The 21,197-nt window shown below is 49.0% G+C and overlaps 1 protein-coding gene across 3 annotated transcripts; it reads left to right on the forward strand.

Moving 5' to 3' along the window:
* The first annotated feature begins 446 nt into the window (after positions 1–446).
* SORD (sorbitol dehydrogenase) lies at positions 447–21,134 on the forward strand. Of its 3 annotated transcripts, none has more exons than XM_040569515.1 (9): positions 447–607; positions 4,358–4,391; positions 5,110–5,274; positions 7,445–7,604; positions 9,907–10,025; positions 10,483–10,548; positions 15,937–16,112; positions 16,930–17,051; positions 19,873–21,134. In XM_040569515.1, exons 1-9 carry the CDS (start codon positions 548–550, stop codon positions 20,036–20,038), a joined length of 1,068 nt encoding a protein of 355 aa, XP_040425449.1. In that variant the 5' UTR covers positions 447–547; the 3' UTR covers positions 20,039–21,134. The 3 variants fall into 3 exon arrangements, with proteins under 3 accessions (XP_040425449.1, XP_040425450.1, XP_040425451.1); XM_040569516.1 differs by having other exon boundaries at positions 15,982–16,112; XM_040569517.1 differs by lacking the exon at positions 447–607 and adding an exon at positions 786–900.
* The last annotated feature ends 63 nt before the right edge of the window (positions 21,135–21,197 follow it).

The raw sequence follows: 21,197 nt of genomic DNA on the forward strand, positions 1-21,197 counted from the left end.
TGGGGACACCTGGGTGAATGACCTCCTTGATATCTCTGCCAACTCCGCTTGCAAAAGATCTCAGGTGGAAAAGCATCTTATCCCTGAAACCTCCTGAAATCTCCATCTTTTTCCCAAAAACCGATCCTGGCCACCGAGCTCTCCTCGTTCAAACGATGCTCGGACGAGCACTCCGCGTGGCGCAGGCCAGGCCTCGGCCCCGCATTTTGCTGACTTCCTGCCGATTTCCGCGGGGTGCCTCCGCTGGCCTCGCACCAGGCGGGACGAGGGGGGACAAGGCCCGAGGCAGGGCCGGGGCTGGGGGCACCGAGCCCGCTCTTCCCCGCCTCCCGCGGGTGCCGGGAGGGCGGAGCGGGGCTCCCCGGCTGCCCCCGCGGAGGGACGAGCCCCGGCGGCGGAGGGGCTGCGGGGCCCGCGGGGCCCGCGGGGCCTGGGGGCGGCGCCGGGCCCTGCGCGGAGGGCGGCCGGGGGCAGAGGGCGGCCCCCGCGGCCGGAGGCCCCGCTGCCGGCCCTTGGACCCGGGCGCCGAGCCGAGCCGAGCCGAGCCATGGCGGCGCCGGGGCAGAACCTGGCCGTGGTGGTGCACCGAGCCGGGGACCTGCGCCTGGTACGGGCCGGGGGGGGGAGCGGGCCCGGGGCTCGGCTCGGCTCGGCGGGGCCCGGGCGGAGGGACCGGGACCGGGAGCGGGGACGGCCCCGCAGCGCCGCGGCCGGGCCCGGGCTGGCGGCGGGGGGAAGCGGGCAGGGCCCGCGGGGCCGAGTGGTGGCGGCGCGGCCTCCCCGGGGCGCCCGGCGGTGCAGAAGGTGGCAACGGCGCGGCCTGCGCTGGGTGGAAGGAGGGGACGGAGCCCCTGCTCCCGGCGGGCACTGCCGAGTAAAGGCGTTCCCACAACGTGAGAGGTGACATGCTGCTGCTGGCTGCCGCGTGCAAACGCTCCTCGGCAGGAGGGTTCAGAGGAGCCGAGCCCTGTGCGCCTGTCAGGGCAGCCTTGCAGGCGTGCAAGGGGGCATTTGCTTTTCATCGGGGCTTCAAACTGTTCCTGCTTCTCCAGGGTGCTCCCGGGTGGCGAGGCAGGTGTGGGGCTGCCGGAGGTTTGTACCTTGGCAGTTCGGTGTGTGCCAAGTCAGAGCGGTGAGGTTTGCGTGGACAAACAGTGACAGGCAGTTTTCTGTACAAACAGAGTTGGCAGGCGAGCTGTCACGAACTTTGGATACCTAAGCAGCTCGCCTGGGGGGCCGATTGCTAAGGAAACAGTTGATTTTTTACCATATCTGCACAACGCAAGCAGCACGTGCCAAAGGCCAGGCGGTGTTCGTGTGGGTAATTCCTGCGTGGCTCCCTAACAGCTTTGACATATCTGCAGTCTTCGCTTGAAGAACGTACAGCAGCGGCCTGACTTCTACTAGGAGTAAAAGGCATTGCCACAGCGAGTGAGAATTGAGTTGGTCCCGCTATTGGAGGAACACATTCCCAGAGTCCTGCGATTCAGAAAGGTGTATGAGACTTGTGACAGCGGATGCTGGCTCATCCCATCTGTGTTGTGGTTTCTGAAGGGGCTTACACCCAGACATGAATTTTCTTTGGGATTTTTTTACCGCTAGAGACATCAGAGGTGGTCATCAGTGCTCCCCTGTCACTGCCGGCAGCCCTCCCGAGCTGTGATCCTCTCAGGCTTCTCTGTGTTTCTTTGCCACAGTGTGAATGGCCCTCATTGCTTTGCCCCACTTATCACGTAAGGAGTTTAGACAGTAAACTCTGAGCTTTTTATCTGCATTATTGGTGGCTAAAGTTAGGTGAGATCATCTTTCCTGTAATGTGCACCCCATGCCCTTCTTCAATCCTGGGGACCTGTTTGCCATTGGAGAGTCACCATGAGTCATTCAGTAGTTGGGCTGTGTTATGTGAAAATGTATTGGCGTCTATTTTGTTAATTCTCCTCTAGATCTTGTACAGTTGCAATGGGCTCTCATTTGCTGCCGCTTCAGGTTGTATTGTTTCTTACGCATTTACCATGTCTTCACTAAATATGTCTCCTTTCACAGAAAACATTTGCTACATCTCCTTTACGTCCTCACTTACACCTGTTGCTGTCTCTGAACTTCTCCATGAACAGTGGGCAGCAAACAGAATGTGTGTCCAGAAAATGCTTCCAGCTGGCTCACTCTATTTTTTACAAATCAGGCTGGAGGATTCACTTTCCACCAAAACATCTTGTTTTCAGTACAGGTATTACTGAAGAAAGAAATACATTTTTTTTTTTGAGAGGGGAGCTGTGAAATGCCACATATACATTTTCAGATAAAAGCTGGCTTTTTTTTTTATTTATTTAATCTCTAGCCATGGACTGTTCTGTTTGATCTCTTTGAGATATCTGAGGCAGTCTGTACCTCTGATGTGTTACCAGACTGCACACATTAGACGTTTTCTACATAAGGGGCTACATCTAGATCAACTTCTTTTAAAACTAATGTTCTGTACTGTGTCCTTGGTGGGACAAAACAAACATCCCCTGCAAAATAAGTGCAGTTCTAAGCATTGAAAATTTCAGTAGGTTGGGCTGTGCTTCAGTTTATGTTCTTGTCAAGAGAATTTGGGCCATCCTGACCACAGGCAGCACTGGCTATTCAGCAGGTGTTTTAATAGAGCTTCACTGTATGAGCTGCACGTATGCATCAGGTTTTGTACAGCTTTCCCTTCCTTGCCCCATTTATGCGTCCCCTGGTTCTCAGTTGTGATGCAGTCCCTGTGTAATCAGTTGGCGGGGTTGCGGTCTTGGTAACAGATGAGCTTCAGGATTGTTGAGTCTGTTTTTGCACTCATTAAATTTCATTTTGTTGCCGGAATTTTAATTTTCTAGATTTTTTTTGCTTTTCTGATATTTAGATTGGTGGAGTACGAAGAACGGGTTGAGAAATACCGCTGGGGTTGAGAATGCAATTTAATTAGCTTAAATGCAAAACAGCACTCCTCAAAAGCAGGGAGGAGTACCCCACTTTCTCTGCAGTAGAGCATCAGAAAATCCCATGTTGTTGTGTGGCAGCTTCTAATTGGTGTAGTTAGAAGCTGTAAAGTGATTGTTCATCTCATGAATCCAGACGTCAATTTCCTTGCTAAGATGCTCTTGCAGAAAGATACAGCCAGAGGTAACACTGCAAGGGACGATAACCAGACATGGGCTCACTGTTGTGATGTCCACCAAATTCTTCCTATTAGCTGCAGGTTTTAAACAGGAGCCCTGTCAATAAGAGGTCTGCTCAAAGGTCTTGTGCTCAGTTTTGGGCTGTGGGCAAAGGGCGCTAGGATGCATGACGATGCGAGCAGCAAGTGGGTTCTAAAGAGTTTGTGGTTAGCACAGCAAACTTTGGTGGGGACTTTCTTAGAGATGTGATCCTAGAGGTGGGTTTTAGGTGGATTTCATGTTGATTTGAAAACAAATGGAATGTATTCCCATTTTCTTTATTGGGGCTAGGAAGAAATGTATGGCTGAGCCTGTTTAAAGCTGGGAAATTCATGGATCCTTTCTGTGTTGCAGTAGTTCCTTCACCCCAAACTTCAGAGGTGTTTGGAAGTGCTACGTGCAGTGGTGCAAAATTGCATCGTGCTGTCTTGGTGTTGTAAAACCCAACAAAATTATTCCTTTGTCTTTTGAAGTAGCTGTGGGAGTTCAGTGAAGAAAAAATGTTTTTACACCTTTGGGGTGGAAGGATGACTTGTGGCCAATAGCCAGCCCTCTGCAACTATTTCTATAAGCCAGCATTTATCATTTATTCCATGCAGATCTGTCATGCCAATTACAAGAAGAAGACGACTTTAAATGTGGTTTACAGTATATTTACAATTGTTTTATACAGTTAGCTGTTATTCTATAGTAAAAAATATTTTCTGTTATTCATAATATTACAGACATTGAAATATTACCACTTCATAGAAATACATAGCTCGGAATCTTCCTGATTATGTAAGATTGATTTTTTATTTATTTTTTTCCAGTGAGTGGGGTGAGGGCTTCATCTGAAACTTGAGGCTGTGCCAGGGCAGAAAGGTTTAGTACATGGCTCTTGTCTGTGCAGGGAAGGGGAAGTTACTGCAGAGTAAGTTAGAGAGTGACTGTGTGCTCATTCCTGGATGCTCACGTTACACCTCTGTGCAAGAAAAATAAGGTGAGCTTAGCGAGTAAGTGTGGACTGCACATTTATATCCTGCCTTGTTCTACAGTAGTGTCTTACCAAGCAGGCAGAACCAAAAACCTGATCAGCTTGTGGACTCGACTGATGTAACCTGTACTGACTTTCCGCAAGGTTTTCCCGTTGCTGTGCACAAGCACCTGAATCCCTTTCTTTTTCTGTTTGTCCACAGGAAAACCGTCCGATCCCAGAACCGGGTCCCAATGGTAGGTCTAGAGGTGACTGCTTCTGCCTGCTGCCTTTGCCAATCTGTTTGCTTTTCTCATTCTCTTTTGTATCTCCATGGTACTATAAACATAAAATATTTCTGAGAAAGTATAAAATAATCCAAGAAAAAAAAATTGCAGCCGAAGCAGATAATGCTGTGTTTCCCTTTGAAAAGAACTGCTGGAGCAGCCACAGATATATCCCATTATCCAGCTTTTTTTGCATCCTGTTTCATCAGTTCATGTATTTGACATTACACAGCTCTTGGGACTGGTCAAGTGATCTAATTGTAGGACTAAATATTGGTAGGCCAGGTGTATGGGCTGATAGGAATTTGATTCACTAACTCTCTCCAGGGATGAAATTGTAGCTTAGGGAGAAATTAAATGGGCTTGTTCTTTTCTTTTTGCTCCAATAATAGTCGTGCCCCTCCTAGATTTTACTAGCTTTCATTGACGGGGGTCTCCCCATATTTTAAGCTTTCCTGAGGTGCAAATCCTTCTGTAGTTTTATATTTCAGCAGGTGTCTTATGAATATGCCATCTGTCCTAAAGTGTGTATGTGTGGTTCTGGTACGTTTATTCAATGCTGTTAAATGTGGATGTTTCATTGCTGGTTTGCCATGGTTCTGGGGTGCAGGGACAGCAAACATGACTCTCTCCCAGTGCTCAAGAAGGTAAGTTTTTCTACAAGGTACTTTTCATCCTGTTCTGGCAGAGGTCCTCCTGCGGATGCATTCTGTTGGGATCTGCGGATCTGATGTGCACTACTGGCAGCATGGTCGAATTGGGGATTTTGTTGTAAAGGATCCTATGGTGTTGGGGCATGAAGCTTCCGGGACTGTCATCAAAGTGGGATCAGGAGTAACTCATCTGAAACCAGGTGACAAGAATCAAATTTCTCTTTTTATTTGCTTTCCTGCTAATCAGTTCCTGTGAATGCAGTGATATCAGGCTATGCCTTTCTGTGGTAGTAATTTATCTGCTGAGTTGCACGGTCTGACCTTCTCCTTCCAAGAGTGCTACAGTGCTATGCATCACCCAACTTGGCTGCAGTGGTGTATGGTACGTTTTAGGAATATCTTGATATCTTACTATATCTTGAGCTGCTCTGATCTTATTTTAATGCAGGTCAGAGTGCACAATGATAAAAGGTGCCTTTTGAATAAGCTAGAGAAAGCTTCAGAAACCATGTACTCTTGCCAACAATCTGCTGTTAATGTTTTTTTCACTGTGTGTGTTTGTGAAGGAGCAATGGACCTCCTGCAGTGGAGAGAGGTCACTGGAGCAACTGGACTAGGCCCTGTGTTGTGACCTCTACAGTTTGCTGTGCTCATGAATGTCCTAGAAGATGGAATTTTGCAGTTTGCTGATGACTGCAAGTTAGGCAGAGTGAAGAGGACAAGGGGGAGTTAGTAGGCATTGCAGAGAGACTTTAAGGGTGCCTGGGCAATGGGGTGCAGGTGAAATTCAATGCAGATAAACATAAAGTGGTGCCCATGGCAGAAGAAACAAAACCAGCTTTGTATCTTAAAATGATGGGCTGACCATCGCTGCTGACGAGTGAGGCTGTTGGCTCCGACATAGTGCGTGGGGATGTTGGCTCAGTAAGGGAGAAAATGCAAATCAGCGTTAGGAAGGGCTCAGAGGCTCAGAGTACGTCATTGCAGCCTGTGTGCATCCCCACATCTGGAGCTCTGCGTGCAGGTCTTTTCTCCTCCTTTCCATAGCAATGTGAAAGAAGTGAAAAAGATTCAGAGGACAACAAGGTGGTCGGAGATGTGGACCAGCAGATCATTGACAACTGACTAAGCTAGGAACTCAGGCTAGGAGCTAAATGGACAACTCCAGGTTACATGACAGAGGTCCGAAAGCTGATGGAGGACAGGGAGAGGGTTGTAATATTAAACAACCTTTGTTTTCCAAAGATTACAATTATCTTAAATACTATCTTAAAGATAGTAAAGATCACGTTTTCTCTGGCTCTTCCAATGTAAGAGCATAGGACAATAGAATCTGGGTGTGGTGTTCACCTAAGATGTAGCAGACCTGCTGGTCTCCTTGGCAAAGGATCATAAAAGATGATAAAAGTTTACGTGGTGGAAGTTGACAGAGAAATTGTTGAGGGTTGCTAAATACAGAGAAATCACATGCTTGCGAGTCCCCAGAAGTGAATGTAATGAGGCTGGGAGAACATTCAGCATATCCTGCTCCTCTTCTTACTGGATGTTCCCTGTGTGCCATATCTCCAACGGTGTAGTGGGCTAGAATGGATCTTTACTTTGATCCATCCTCTTGTTTGTCACTGTGCCTGATTAAGAGCCTGGTGGAGAGGTATACTGAGAGATTTGGCATTGGCTGGCTTCCTCTGCCAAATAAAAAGGGCTGTCTTGTGTCCCTTGTGTACTTGCAGGTTGCAATGTGGTCCCACTGTTGTTTACCTTAGTCCATTCTGCCTTGTAATTGCAATTAAATAATTATTCTTTGTCCTGCAACGTGTCCTTCCAGCCACCTGGACTACAGTATTGTAGCATTGAGATATCTCTGTTCCCCGTTGAGTTCTGCCTGGTTCCTGGGTGCCACTTCTGCATCTTGAGTTCCCTTGCCAAGGAACAGGTCCTTCCAGCTGGCAGCTTGGTGGCCAGCAGAGCTTCCCTGCTCTGGCATAATTATTTCCTGTTCTGACTAGAGATTCTGAACAAAATGTGATCACCATGCGATTGCTTGGGGTGAGGGCTGCCTTTTCATCTGCTAAGACTGAGTGCATGGCAGCTGGAGAGGGGTTTGTATGTGACTGAGCCTCCATCTGCTCAGTGTCTGTGCCTCCGAAACACCAACTCTTTTCATGTAACTGTGAAGATCTTGGTGGTGAGGCCACTGTAAAGGAAGTGTTAGGAACTTGCCTGCTGCGTGCAGTGTGATCTTTCTCAGTTAGCAGATGTCCCTCATGCTTCTGTGCCAGGGTTTCATGCTCTCTTCTGTGGTTGTTCTCAGCTACTTGTACCTGTGTGCCCACCTTCTCCCTGAGTGACAGTCTGCTTTCATCCTGGCAGGTGATCGAGTGGCCATCGAGCCGGGCGTCCCGAGAGAAACAGACGAGTTCTGCAAAACTGGCCGCTATAACCTGTCTCCAACCATCTTCTTCTGTGCGACGCCTCCTGACGATGGGAACTTGTGCCGCTACTACAAGCACAGTGCCAGTTACTGCTACAAGTCAGTTGCTGTGCCCTCTGCGGAGCAATAGATACTCCCTGGGGGGAATAGCTGAAGCAATTGCCCTTGGCCCTTTTGAGTGTCACAGTGAGCGTTCTTTACTTGAACACATTTTTTATTGCTTTCTGATCCATGAATAACATGTATAAGGCTTGGATGGTAGCCACTTTGCAAAGGGTTTATCAGGCAGATGTAGCTATCCCCTCTGGTGCCAGACATAAACAGACGTTTCTAGCATGTTTCTTGGGATGTCACTTGTTTTACCCTATAATTACTTTCCTTTTCTTATTTGGTCCCTGCTTTCGATTTCTTTTCTGTTGTCTTTTTATATCTTTGCCTTCTTACACCGGTGCCTGAAGGTCTTTGTCTGATTGTTTGAGCTGAGCTGGCTTTATTGTTGCTTCATAGGAAGCACCTTATCAACTGCTGACACTTCACTCTGGCATTTGAAACAAAGTCATCCTAGTTACAGCAAAAGAGGAGGAGAAAGCAGTGTCCTTGCTAAGCTGATCTTTTTATGTGCCCCTGAGAGGCTCCACTAAGCTGCCAGCATCACACATCAGTTTTCATATCCACTTGATCAAACTTGAGTGTTTTTAATTGTGGCAGGACTGACACGTTTGCTTAAACGCAAGTGTGTGCTTAAGTCCTCTGGCAAATTAATATGTTAGAAATTTGCATAAGCCTCTGCAACGTTGTACCCACCTAAATGCATTTACACAGGGAGTTAAAATAGTGTAAGGTACTGGTCCTATGAGACTGGTCTCTCTCTGGAGCTTTTGTTTCTCAGACTGTGTGGAGCTTGTTCTTCCATGAGAAGGAAGGGAAGAACAGCTCTTTGCACATCCCCAGGATTTGTCTTTGGTGTCTGCAGAGGTAGCGTTCAGGATCAAGTTATCCTGAAGGAAGCATTTGAATGCTTTTACTTCTCGTGAGAGTCTTCAGGCAGGAAGCTCCTTTCTAAGTGGGTCACAGGCAGCTGCTGGCAGAATGAGATGCTGGTCTGCATGGGCCCAACTTCTTGCTGCCCAGACCCACTATCACTGGTTCTTGTGTTCCAGTAAAATAGCATTTGCTAACAACATATCACAAGTTTTTGCTTGGAAGGAACTGGCTGGTTTGTAGCTGTCTTCTAAGGAAAGATCTGCTTTTTTTTCCCCCAATGTGAATAACTGGGCATATTACTTGGCTAAACGTTTTTGCTTAAGCTGTGAAATACAAAGCCTGGTGCTCCTGGGTTCAGCTCAGCAATGCCATGGCCATCTGAAGCAGAGCATCAAGAGCAGGAAGTTGTTCTGCACAGATTTTCCAAGAAAAGTTGATGGCAGAGCTCAGTGGGCTTTTGCACATTTGGGCAGGTATTGTCTGTCCTTCTGAAGGATGTTATGCCAAACTCTCAGGCAACCAAACTCTTCGAGTCAGCCTCCTGGAGATAAGGGACATGTGGATGTCTTACAGCTGCCTTCCCATAACTGTCATTTACGTTACTTTGGCTTCTTTTGGCCTGGCTGATCTCTGACCTCAAGCTTCCCAGGGCTGTCCTAGCACCTGCTGTGTGAGAGGCCACACTGGTGGTTTTCTGGAAGTCTGGGATTTATTTGTCAGTTCAGAGGGGTTTCACACCACTCTGCTTTTTTCTGTCACTTCTGCTTGCTGCATTACACTGCTGTTTCTGTCCAAAAGGTGTTTTGATACCTTCTGTACACATTTACCCTGGTTGCTGGGAGGGTGCACAGCTGGAACCAGTCCGCTGTTTGAAACACTTAATGCATCATATCCAGGGCACAACGAGGAGAGCTGGTTCTGGCTGCCTTTGCTTTACGTGTCATTGCCATTGGCTTCTGTCAGACAGCAAGATGTTTGCTGAACTGTGGAGGTAGATGACTTGGCCCAAATGAGGCGGCTGGGATCTCACCGATGGGTCCCAGATGTAGGGCAGCATTTGGGGTGATGCATTTGCAGCTGTGTGGTTTATTCCAAATGGAAGGAGCAGCAAAAGAGTTTTAGTGTTGACTTGCCAAGCGCTGGACAGATGGTATGGGGAAGTTTGTGGGTCCCTCTGTTTGGTGCTTAGGCAGACCTCACTGGTAAATGGCTGAAATGTACTTGATGGTACTTCAGAGTGGGGAAAAAAGAAAACATAACCTGGAATGCCTTCCAGCCCTGCACTTCTCAGGCCATGGGTAAGAGTGTATTTTGCAGCTGTGATTTAGACCCGTGTTTGGTTTTCAGGTATCATTGCTTTCCTCATCACCTTCATAAACCTCTTTGGTGACTGTTGTTTTGTGTCTGGCTCTTGCAGGCTTCCAGATAATGTCACCTTTGAAGAAGGGGCCCTTATTGAGCCCCTTTCGGTGGGAATCCATGCCTGCAAAAGAGCGGGAGTCACTCTGGGAAGCAAAGTCTTCGTGTGTGGCTCTGGTATGGTGGAACATACTCAGTCCTTGGGTTCTCTGCCAGCTGTGGTGTGGGGGGCGATGGACAGGGAGCAAGCTGTGGTTCTAGGCTCAGCTGTAAGTGTGGGTCATGGCAGAGTTATGGGCGTGCCAGGGGTCCTCAAGTCTGTTCTTGCCCATGCTGCGCTATAACGCTGCATTTTGAGCAGTCCGAACACAAAGTACAAGGGGCATACTGCTCCTTCCACCTTGAAGGAGCAGAGAAGTGGGTGGTGTTTTCATTGCAGAGTCCCTCTTGTAGCAATACTTTGTCTCACTACCCTGGGATTGAGGTGATGCTGTGATCCCAGAGCTGCCCACCTGGAAACACTTTCAGAGCTTCCTTTAGCCCAAGAACACGGCGAGCTCTGGGCACCTTCAGAGCCTATGGCCTGGTGCTGTCTGACAGTTGTATATGTTCTTTTCCTCCCCTTTGTACCCAGGACCAATTGGCCTTGTTAATGTGATTGTTGCCAAGATGATGGGTGCAGCAACTGTGGTAGTTACAGGTAAGTTCTTTAAACACTTACTAGTGTGCCTTTTTCCCATAATACAGCAAACACTTTGACTAGTTCCTTAATATTCCATTGGGCATCCCAAGCACATCTCATTCCCCAGGAGAAGACATTGATCTTTGCACTAATTGGAATCTATAAAAGATACAGGGTGCAACTGGTATTTCTCTGCTAGTTCAGCTGACCAGGCTAATTACTTCTGCTTTCTAGCAGAGACAGGTTGTGCGGGTGGAGTTGCTACAGTGCTTTAAGAATAAACCAGAGGCTAGTGAGTGGTCCTTGGATCAAGCCCTAGACTTCTGTCAGACTTTGAGGAGGTCTATTGAGAAGAGGCAATGCATCTGTATGACAGGCCTTGTAGTTACAGATGCTCTTCTTGCTCCTGGTGCCTCTGCGTATCTTGCCCAGAAGAACTGACAGCTGGAGTAACCTTATAAGATTCCCTCATTAAAATTTCCACCTGAACATGGCCTGGAAATGGTATTTCCATCTCCCACTGCTACTCTTTGAACCTTTCTGAGTGATGGTGGCTGGGAGGAGCAGTTATAGGTATGACTAGACAACAAGCAGAGGTTGCTGAACTATTCGTAGGATGAAGTCCCAACCTGGTCCTTTCAGAAGGCTGTTCCTCAATCTTTCCGCTTTGAACGAGGCTTACTTTGACCTCTCAGTTATTGTTTTCCAGTCTTCAAGTTGAGAGACAGAATTAAGGTTCCACCCTCTTGCCTTTGCGGAAGCATCCTTCAGTAGTAGCTCGTGTCAAAACCTAAGGCAGATTATTGCCTTCTCCTCCCCAAATCCTCTTGCTGCTGAGTCTGGGGCATATTTTGCTCTGCTGGCCCCACCCTGCTGGGGTGTGCTTAGTGGATGTAATCAGTCCAGGCCTTACATTTTGCCAAGTGTTGTCATCTGAGGATGATGGTTGCTATAGCAGGAAGATCAACTCTACCTCTTGAATCACATCTGAGGAACCTTGCTGCAGAGCTGAGCTGGTGCTGGTGGGTGACCCAGTCCTTGGGTGGGGAAGGGACTGGTGAGCTGGCAGGGGGTGGTAGGGCTGCTGGTTCATCCTGCTGCCGCAGCCCTGCTCCAGTCTGGTCATATTCTTCCCTGCAGAGCTGGGAGCTGCTGTTGCCTCAGTTTGTGAACTGCTCCTGGGGCCTTTGGCAGTCAGATCTGAACAGTATGTGCCACCGGGCTCCAGGCGGCCATAAGAAACCAGGTGCCGTTCCTGGTACCTGGTTTGTAGGGTGAGCAAGCTTGGCTATGTGAATTAAACCCTTTTTATCTTTGAGCCTTTGTCTAGGTAATGATCTGGACCTGTAGGCATCTCCACATCCCCCACCTGCCAGGTTGAGATGCTTGAAGACACCCATGTAGGTGCTGTCTCTAGTCAAATATTTGTACATTACATGAGCTGAGAAAAGAGTTTAGTTTGGATTGTTGCCTCTGGGGAATTTGCTGCACTTCTCAAGGAACTGCTTTTCGCGTCAGCTTCAGGAGCCCATACCTGTGAGGTGACTGTCTGCTCACAAAGGCTCTCTTGTCCTTTGCTATCAAATTCTTTTAATTCGCCGCACAGAGCTTTTATGATGTGTTTGTCTGTGAAGAGCTTTGTCTGTGCAGCACACTGAAAGCTCATTACTTTAAATGTTTGTGTTTGTTTTGAAAAATTACACGCAAATGTAGAAATAGCTAGAAGAGCTTTCTTCTGACCTGGGGAGAACTCACCTCCTATGACTGTATTGAGTGCCTTTGGCATAGCTGGATTCAGTGAATTTGAGAAAGCTTCATCGCTGCTGAGGGGTCGGGTCCCTTCTCTGTGACTCCTTAAGAAAGGCTGGCTTTTCCAAGAGACTTAACAATTGGCCATACCTTTCCCAAAGGCTTGTGTGAACCAGAACTTGGCTTTCTTACCAGCTATGGCAGCTTACTTGGTACAAAGTATTAGTTCTTCTGATAACCTTTGCACTTCTCCCAGAAGCGCTTTAACCCCAGCAGGCTGACATTTTTCCTTTTTGGGAGGCTTTTGATGTATTTAATGACTGGCGGTTGGGTGCTGAAGCTGAATTTGTGCATGGCTCCTTGTTTCCTATTCCCTAAGATCTACAACTTTCTCCACTCCATTGCTAAGGGCGTGCTTGATATTTATAGGCAACCTTCTCCTGTCCTTCTGCCTTGCTGTGGACACTGTTGTTGCTCTGAAAAGCTGCTTTTCTCCTTAAAGGCATGTAAAAGAGCAGCCTTATACCCAGCAAGTGAAGTGACAGTTTGGGTATTTGTATGACAGTATCAGGCTGTCTTGCTTTGCTCTGTCACTTAAAGTACACTTAGTATTTCCTAATTAGGGGAAATTATTCCCCTTGTGCTGTATAAATCTGAAGTCCTGGGTGCCAATGCCTCTGAAAATCCTGGAAGTCAATGTTAGGGAAGATGAATAACTGGACTGAATGCAGCTCCTTTATGAAGGATGATCAACATAGAATATGTAACAGCTTCAAGGATATTTGCTGGTTAAATTTACTCATTGGCTTAAGTGCGATTTGATAACTTCTGTGGGAGTAGAGACACAAGACTGGGCTACTTAGTCTGGCAGTGAAAACGTTAATTAGCTCCAGCAGCCGGGAAGTGAAAACAAATTTCTGCCTAAAGGCAAGATGCAACCCTTTAATTCTGTAATTGACCAGTTGCCCAAGAGCTATGTGGGGTTCTGCCACAGTGACGTTTAGAAGCTGAACGACTCCGTCCTTCAAGTGTCTGAGCTCTGGACATTATGATAGCCTTCTCATTTGATAATGTGCAGATCTAGCAGCTTTAGTAAATGCTGAACAGTGATTCACTTAGGCCAAGTGCACGAAGATGTTACCAGAGTCCTGACTGAGTCTGATGGTATTGTTGCTGTGTCCTGCATTCCTCTCCTATGCAAAGACTTCCTTGACGAGTGGGTCAGAAAACTAGATGCCAACTGCAGAAGTGTGGGTTTTCTCCAGAGACTTTGCTGCCTGGGAGCTCCTTTTGTGGTCAGTTTGAAATGCACTGGCTGGCAGGGTGGGCTGTCTCTTCCTTTGCTGCAGGACACTGCCTCTGGATGTATTTCTGCCGAAGAGACAGTATAAAATACATTAGCAAATGGGTAGGTAATGCAAACGGTTGGATCCAGCTACATGTGCTGCAGGCTGGGGTGCTTCACAGGGAGCATCCTTGCTGTACTGCGAGATTTGGGAGACACCAGCCATGCCAGGCAGAACTCCTCCTTAGCTCTTCAAGTGCTTCAAAGATAGCAGCTCTTGCTGTTTGGGAGGGCTCTGGGTGCAGTTCTATGTCAAGCGTGACCATGCACGTGGCCCGGGCCCAACACTCGGAGCTTGGGAAGGGCAGAGGTGACTAATGCCTCCTGCTGCCACAGGAGAGGAAGCTCATGGCAGGGCCTCCAGGGTGATGTTGCGCATAGTTTCCATCCTTGGGTTTTCCTACATTGTCTGCATTTTATTACCCTTTGTTCTCCCTTCTTGAAACTCCCTCCGCAGCTTTCCTGGGTGCTCATCTCGGTGGGTGTGCCTGCAGGTGGCCTCCTGAGCCCTCTCGCTGCCGGCAGGGACACGTACATCGCCTGCCCTGGCAGTAACATCATGTTCCCCACATGAGGAGCAGGGCAGGTCCTCTGGCCTTGCCTCCTTCCAGTGCTGGGACTGAGTCAGAGTGGCTCGTGTCAGAGCAGCAGCCTCGCCACGGTTATAGCTCTGTCTCCAGTTCTACTTCTCTTCTTCCTTAATAGTTTCCTCCACTCCAGCCCCATCTCTGACTTCTCTGAAGCTGGAAGAGATGCTGTGTCCTGGTGAGAGGGGTATTTTCCTCTTTGTGGTGGGTGTGCTGTGTGTCCTGGAGAGAAGTGTTCCTTTGGGAAAGGCGTGATTTTCTCTGTCTTCAAGCCTAGGACCTCTGGCAGGAGACATTGCCAACCCCTCAACCTTGGGTCTAGGAAATCTTGGCTGCTATAGCCCAGTTTCCACCTTCGATCCAGACTTCTTTTCTAGTGCAAACACACATGCCCCTCTAGACAACTGCTTTGGCAGGCAAAGAGATCATCTCTGCCTGAGAAATGCTTCTTCTTTTCTGCTGTCCACCTCCTCATCTCCGGAGATGTCCTGGTCCCCAGTGGTGCCTGGAGAGGTTTGGGTAGCGTCATGTGAAAGAAAGGACACACACATCATCTGTGGGCATCAGGGAGCAAAGTCAAAGTGACCATGTCTTAGTCTGCAGGTGCCCTTTAGAGAGATGTGCTTGATGGTGTCAGCAATAGCCAAGCACCTTGAGAGCCAGGGAAGGAAAATGCTAAAGAAGTTAGTGTTGGGATGTTGCCTCACTGCAGGTTAACTCGCTGAGTGTGTGCACTATGTTTTTCATACCATCCCTTTTCACTAGTGGACTGAGGTCCCACGTGAATTAGTGAAGCTGCCTCATGAAAGAGTGATTGCCAAGAGGCACTGAGCAACAGCAGGATTAGGCAGTGGTAGCTTTGCAAAGACACCGCAGCACTTCAAACAGGGTGAGCGTTGTTCCTGTACTGCCTTTTGCCTTTTCCTGCACTGAGGTTCCTCTGGTCTGCTGTGAGCATCAGGACTGTAGTGCTCATTAGCCCAGGTCAGGCACGGCAGCACAGGTAGGATTTGTGTGCCAGTGCTTGGCCGTGGCTGTTTCTGCTTGCAGCATCGATGCACACACCCTATGGAGTTAAGCTTGGCCTGCAGATTTGTCTTAGCACTCTGGCCTCTTGGTGCTTTGTCGGTGCTGAAGTGAATTTGAGAAATCTATGAACTGATCTTAGAAGACACACCTTGAGTCTAGTGGTGGCAGCTCTTCCGTCACTTGGACCCTGCTTCGTGTGGTGTGAATTTTGTTTGCGAGGTTTTGGTCTAGCATCTTTGAAGGACACCTTCCCCTGAAGGAAGGACTTTGGCATCTTCTGGGTCTTTCAAGTGTCCTCATTGCTCATACTTCTCTGCTTTCCCAAAAAAATGAACAGGTCTCCTCCTTACCTCCTCACTGAAGCCCGAGTGAATTTCAGGGAGGAAATGTAGATAGACTGTTTCCTTTCCTAGTTGTGTGCTGCCCTGTGAACCCGTGTTGAGACCGCAGAGAAGTATGCTTCCAGCAGGGCTCCTTGATGGTGGTCATTGACTTACATCAAGGCTGGGAAGCCCTTTGGTCTGGGTGGGCTACATAAATCCTTGAGAACTATCTTGAGGTACTTGACAGCTGGTCACCGAACGAGGTCGCCCTGCTGAGATGTCAGATGGGCAGGAAGCAGATTGCAAGCTGAGGTCCTTGCTCCCCCTCTGGTTTTTATAATGCTCCAGTTCATGACATTTTGTCTTTCCGCAGATTTATCTGCCTCTCGCCTGCAAAAAGCCAAGGAGGTGGGGGCAGATTTCACCATTCAGGTAAAGAACGAGACCCCGCAGGAGGTGGCCTCCAAAGTGGAAAGTCTGCTTGGCTGCATGCCTGAGATAACTGTGGAGTGCACAGGAGTGCAAGCCTGCATCCAGGCTGGCATTTACGTGAGTACCACTTGTCCCCAGGCTAGAGCAGTGCTGGCTTTTGCTTTCTCTTTCTGGGCTGCAGTGGTGAGTGATGGTTGTTTCACTACCCCTGTGCTTATTTCAGTGTTTTTAGTGCAAGGGAGAGAAGATGCTTGTTAGACTACAAACCAGGAGAGGTGATTCAAAAAAATTGATCTTTGCAGACAGCATGCAGATAATTGTCTGATTTACTGTTTACCAAAGAGACCACAGTAACACCCCAGACCGAAGTATGGCAACACAGCAGCGTCAGGGAACTGGTACAAGTAGGACAGGGTCTTTCATTATGTCCCAATAAGGAGAATAATTAATTAAATTAATTCCATCAGGTGGAGAAAGCAGTTAAGGACAGGATAATTTGTTGTCATGAACTGCATAAAGGGAGGATGTGGAGAAGACTCTTCTCAGAGGTTGGCAATGAAAGGACAAGAGACAAATGGGACAGGCTGCCAAAACAAAAATTCCAGTGAAGCATCAGCCCCTTAGATGTTTTAAATCTCTGCTACTGAAACCCAAAAGTACTTATTGTACTTCTAAGTGCCAGTCATTTTTCAGAATGAGATTTAGATACCAAAATCCTTCAGGGATTTTCGAAAGATTGTTTTTTAAGCCTTGTTTATCGCATGTTTCACACTTAGAGCCTCCTGACAGCATCCTGCCTCTCCCCAGCTTCTCCACTGTGCCCCAGGCAGTTCATCATACAAGAACAGCTTTATTTTTTTACAGACAGCTGAGCAGGCTCTGGCGACTAATTGCATTTTGCAAAATATAATGCATTTGTGTGTCTTTTCTTCAGGCCACTCGTTCTGGTGGGACCCTGGTGCTGGTTGGGCTGGGGCCTGAGATGGTGACCGTGCCCATCGTGAATGCTGCTGTGCGGGAGGTGGATATCCGGGGGATATTCCGCTACTGCAACACGTGAGTCTTGTGCAGGGCTGGGTGGGCTGATGTGTCTCTGAGTCTTTCATCCTCGATGTCCTTAAGAAATTCTTGCTCTCCACAAAGAGAGAGGGCATGGAAAAGGCTGTTTTTCCATACAGTTGGTTAAACCTCATTTCACTCACTCTGAAATACCAGCGCTGCAGTGCAGACTGTCTGTCTGATATGTCTTGCATTCTATCGCTTGGTTCCTGGAAGAGCCCTTCACTACAGACTTGACCACAACAACCAGCCCACCTACAGTCCCATTTTACGCACCATTTGGCATAAAGAGAGGTACAGACACAAAAAACCCTTGCTCTGCAGCAAGCAAGCAGGCCAAAATTAAAAAAAAATACATAGTTAACATTTGTGCCTTCAACTCCTGTGCCCTGTAGAAAGGAAAGTCGAGGTACTAGAGGTGTTTTGAATGAGACTGACTTGTCCACAAGTGAGCTGGCTCATTGAGAAGACTGCCTGAGAGCAACACAGCTTTTAGCTGCTTTCAACCCTTTGTGCTTGGAGGTATCTAAGCAGCAGCTTGGCCTGGTACTGGCCCTCCACACTGCTTTGTGAAAAGCTGTCTGCACGCTGGCATCTGCCTTCCTAAGTGTTGTATCGTCCATTTTGAGGCAAAGGATATGGGGAATCTTAATTCTGGGCAAAGAGTCAGAATCCCAAATGCCACATCCTGTGCCAAGCCATGCATACCCAGCCTTGCTGGTGGTGCCTGGCTCTGCTTGCCTTGCTCGTCGTGGAAGGAAATCACATCATCAGTCTTGGTGGAGATCAGTGCATATTTGCATGAGCAAGAGCCATGTTTAGTCTTCATATTTTGCTGGAGCTGAAGATATGGCATGAGCCAGTTTGAAGGCATATGCACTCTCTACGGAGAACTGAACTGCATAGCTTGCAGACAAGCAGGTCTTTGAGTGTACTGAAAGTCGGCCTAGCACTGAAGGCAGGAGAAACCCAGCTGTCCTCTTTGGTCTTGTTACAGGGCTTGAGACACAGCATTGCACATTTGCAGCCTGGCTTCTGCTCTGCTCAGAGCTTCAGTTTCTTGCTAGCTGAGCAAGAATCATTGCCTAGTCTCTGGAGGTTGATTTCCAGGAAAGCTTTATAGGATTTAGTCTTAGCCACTACCAAGCTCCTTAAAATGAGAGATGTCTTTAAGTATGCAGTTTGGGAATTGGATTAGCTGCTGCATCTCCCATTGCTCTAATTTGGCCCATTGAAATGGAATGGCAAGGCAATCAAATTGAGTGAATCTCTGCCAAAGAAGAGGTTGGAAGCTGACGAGATTCTCTTTTCTTCTCCCTGCACTGAGTTGGTGAGTTTGAACTCCACAGCAATCAGTCTGCAAGCAAGGAGGAAGAGCAGCACGCAGCAATTCTGTTTTTCATTTAGTGCTTCAAATATACATGTTTTTTCCTGTGATTTTCACTTACTCAGCCTCTTGAGGGTGTGTATTGAGTTTATGTGGCAAGGACTTGGTAGCAGGGGGGCTGTAGGGGGTGGCATCTGTGAGAAAAGCCCAGCAGCTGCCCCATGTCAGATCAGAGCCAGCTCCAGACAGTTCAAAAAGGGACCCGCTGCTGGCCAGAGCTAAGCCATGAGCGATGCTGGTTGTGCCTCTATGAGAGTAGATTTAAGAAAGGGAAAAACAAACAAACAAAAAACAAACAAACACACAACTGCTGCACAACAGCAGCTGGGAGAGAAGAGTGAGAACCAACCCTGCAGCCCCCAAGGTGAGTGCAGCAGGAGGGCAGGAGGTGCTCCAGGCACGCAGCAGCAGTTCCCCTGCGGCCTGTGGAGAGGCCCCTGGTGGAGCAGGCTGTCCCCCTGCAGCCCATGGGTCCCACATGGAGCAGATCTCCACGCTGCAGCCCGTGGAGGAGCCCCTGGTGGAGCAGGTGGATGTGGCCTGGAGGAGGCTGCGGCCCATGGAGAGCCCCCGCAGGAGCAGGCCCTGGGCCAGAGCTGCAGCCCGTGGAGAGGAGCCCACGCAGGAGCAGGGGGTCTGGGGGGAGCTGCCGCCCGTGGGGGGCCTGTGCTGGAGCAGTTTGCTCCTGGGGGATGGACCCCGTGGTACGGAGCCGTGTGGGAGCAGTTCTTGAAGAGCTGCTGCCTGTGGGCAGCCCCCGCAGGCTCAGTTCAGGAAGGATGGCATCCCATGGGAGGGACCCTACGTGGAGCAGGGGCAAGGAGGGACCGTGAAGGAGCGGTGGAGACAAAGTGTTAGGGACTGACTGCAGCCCCCATTCCTCTGTCCCCTGTGCTGCTCAGGGGCAGGATGTAGGAGAGGGTGGGTGAGGGAAGGTGTGTTTAGTTTGTTTTTAGTTTCTCACTGCTGTAGTCTGCTAGTGATAGACAATAAATGACATCAGTCTCCCTATGCTGAGTCTGTTTGGCCATGACGATAATTGGTGAGTGATCTCCCTGTCCTTATCTCAACCTCTGAGCCCTTTTCATCATATTTTCTCCCCCTTTTCCTCTAGGGAGGGGAAGTGAGAGTTGCTGTGGTGGACTTTAGCTGCCCAGCATGGTAAAACCACCCCAGGGTGAGGCACAGCCAGCTGTCTGCATATAGCCCTGCCTGCCTTTATGGTGCTTGACAGCCTGAAGCAGTTGGCGTGTCCCAGCTCACGTACCTGATGCTTGAGGTTCCCTCTCCAGAAGATCATTTCCAGGCAAAACTCCCTTGGTTGCCTGGGCTGAGGAAATTACTGTAATGAAGCCAGGCTCCTCTATGCTCTTTCCTTAGGGCTCCAAGCTGGTGACTGCTCTCATCTTCTGCTCGCTGTTTCCCTTGCAGGTGGCCTGTGGCAATTGCCTTGCTGGCATCCAAGCGGATCAATGTCAAGCCCTTGGTTACACACCGCTTCCCCCTGGAAAAGGCTCTTGAGGCATTTGAGGCCACGAAGAGGGGTGAGGGGGTAAAAGTTATGCTGAAGTGCGACCCCACTGACCACAACCCCTGATATGCCGTGGTGCCCGGCCCTCTCCCCATCACACCGCCTGCCTGAGATGCGAAGCATGAAGCCACGGGAGGCTGATGTATGGCTGATGCATGTTTACACAGTCACCTTATGCAGGCAGTGCTTTGTAATAGAGCTAAAAAATCAAGTGGTAATGAGGGTGGATGGCACTGGGGGGTACGTGATTTGAGTATTAGCAGGCACATACAAATGGAGAACCAATAGGAACTAGTTTGAATCAAAACACTGCTCTTCGATTAGATGGGTCACACAGACGGCTCTTCTCCAGCAGACCACACATGTGGATGAGCCTGGGTCTCTCTGCATGAGCCATACACAGCCTCCTGCGTGGCCACAGGTTTGTCTGCACAGACAGACTGTGGGAGGCTGTCACCAGCCACACGGGTGAAGCGAGGACCGAGGTGCTTGCCGCAGCTCTTCCCACGTGGCAATCCCTGGGCATGGGATGGCCTGCCTTGCAGTTGCACATTCCCTCAGGGATGCTCAGGGACTGTAACAGCCTATGGAACAAAACCCAGCCAGCCTGTCTTGGCAGGGTGCATCTGTACAGTCAGATCGTTCTCCCCATGCTCTTTACAAACAGCAAACTGCAGGCCCCAAAAGCCCAGGGCTTGTTTAAGGAGAAGCTAGGCTGGAGGCCAGCTGGGATCATATCTGCTGTGTAGTCCTCCCCCAGCAGCTCCCTGTGGGGCAGAAAGGACCGCTACAGAGCGGGCTGGAGTGTTTGCAAGGACCCTGCCCTGTCTTTGGCTTGGACACCAGATCCTGGTCCTTACATGGCTCCCAAGGAAGGGCTGCTGGTGGGGGCCACAGCTTGCTTTTAGCATGGGGGGGGACATAGTAGGAGCACAGCATCACTCAAAGGTTTTACCACTATGAAGGAATTGTAACTCCTCGGGTGTATCAGTCCTTCCTGCTGAGTTAGTGAGCCATGAACGAGGTACTAAGCGAGGGGACAGGTTGCAGATAAAATATAATCTTAGATTACAGTCATGCTAATTTTAATACTAGGAGATCAATCTGAGATCCCTTTCTTGGGCCGGTACTGGACTTTCCACAATAAATGCTACCTACCTGGTGTCTCTATGTCCTCTGAAGCGTGGGGGGGGTGGTTTGAAGGGGTCTGTGACTTTGGGCCCTG

The sequence above is a fragment of the Cygnus olor genome, chromosome 11, assembly GCF_009769625.2.
Source record: "Cygnus olor isolate bCygOlo1 chromosome 11, bCygOlo1.pri.v2, whole genome shotgun sequence".
Classification (NCBI taxonomy): Eukaryota; Metazoa; Chordata; class Aves; order Anseriformes; family Anatidae; genus Cygnus; species Cygnus olor.

Bases quoted from the DNA above. Each gene is read 5' to 3' on its own strand.
- SORD (XM_040569515.1), top strand. From the start codon at position 548: ATGGCGGCGCCGGGGCAGAACCTGGCCGTGGTGGTGCACCGAGCCGGG. The intron at 10,026-10,482 runs GTATGGTGGAAC...CTTTGTACCCAG, and splicing joins AGTCTTCGTGTGTGGCTCTG to GACCAATTGGCCTTGTTAAT. The intron at 17,052-19,872 runs GTGAGTCTTGTG...TTTCCCTTGCAG, and splicing joins ATATTCCGCTACTGCAACAC to GTGGCCTGTGGCAATTGCCT.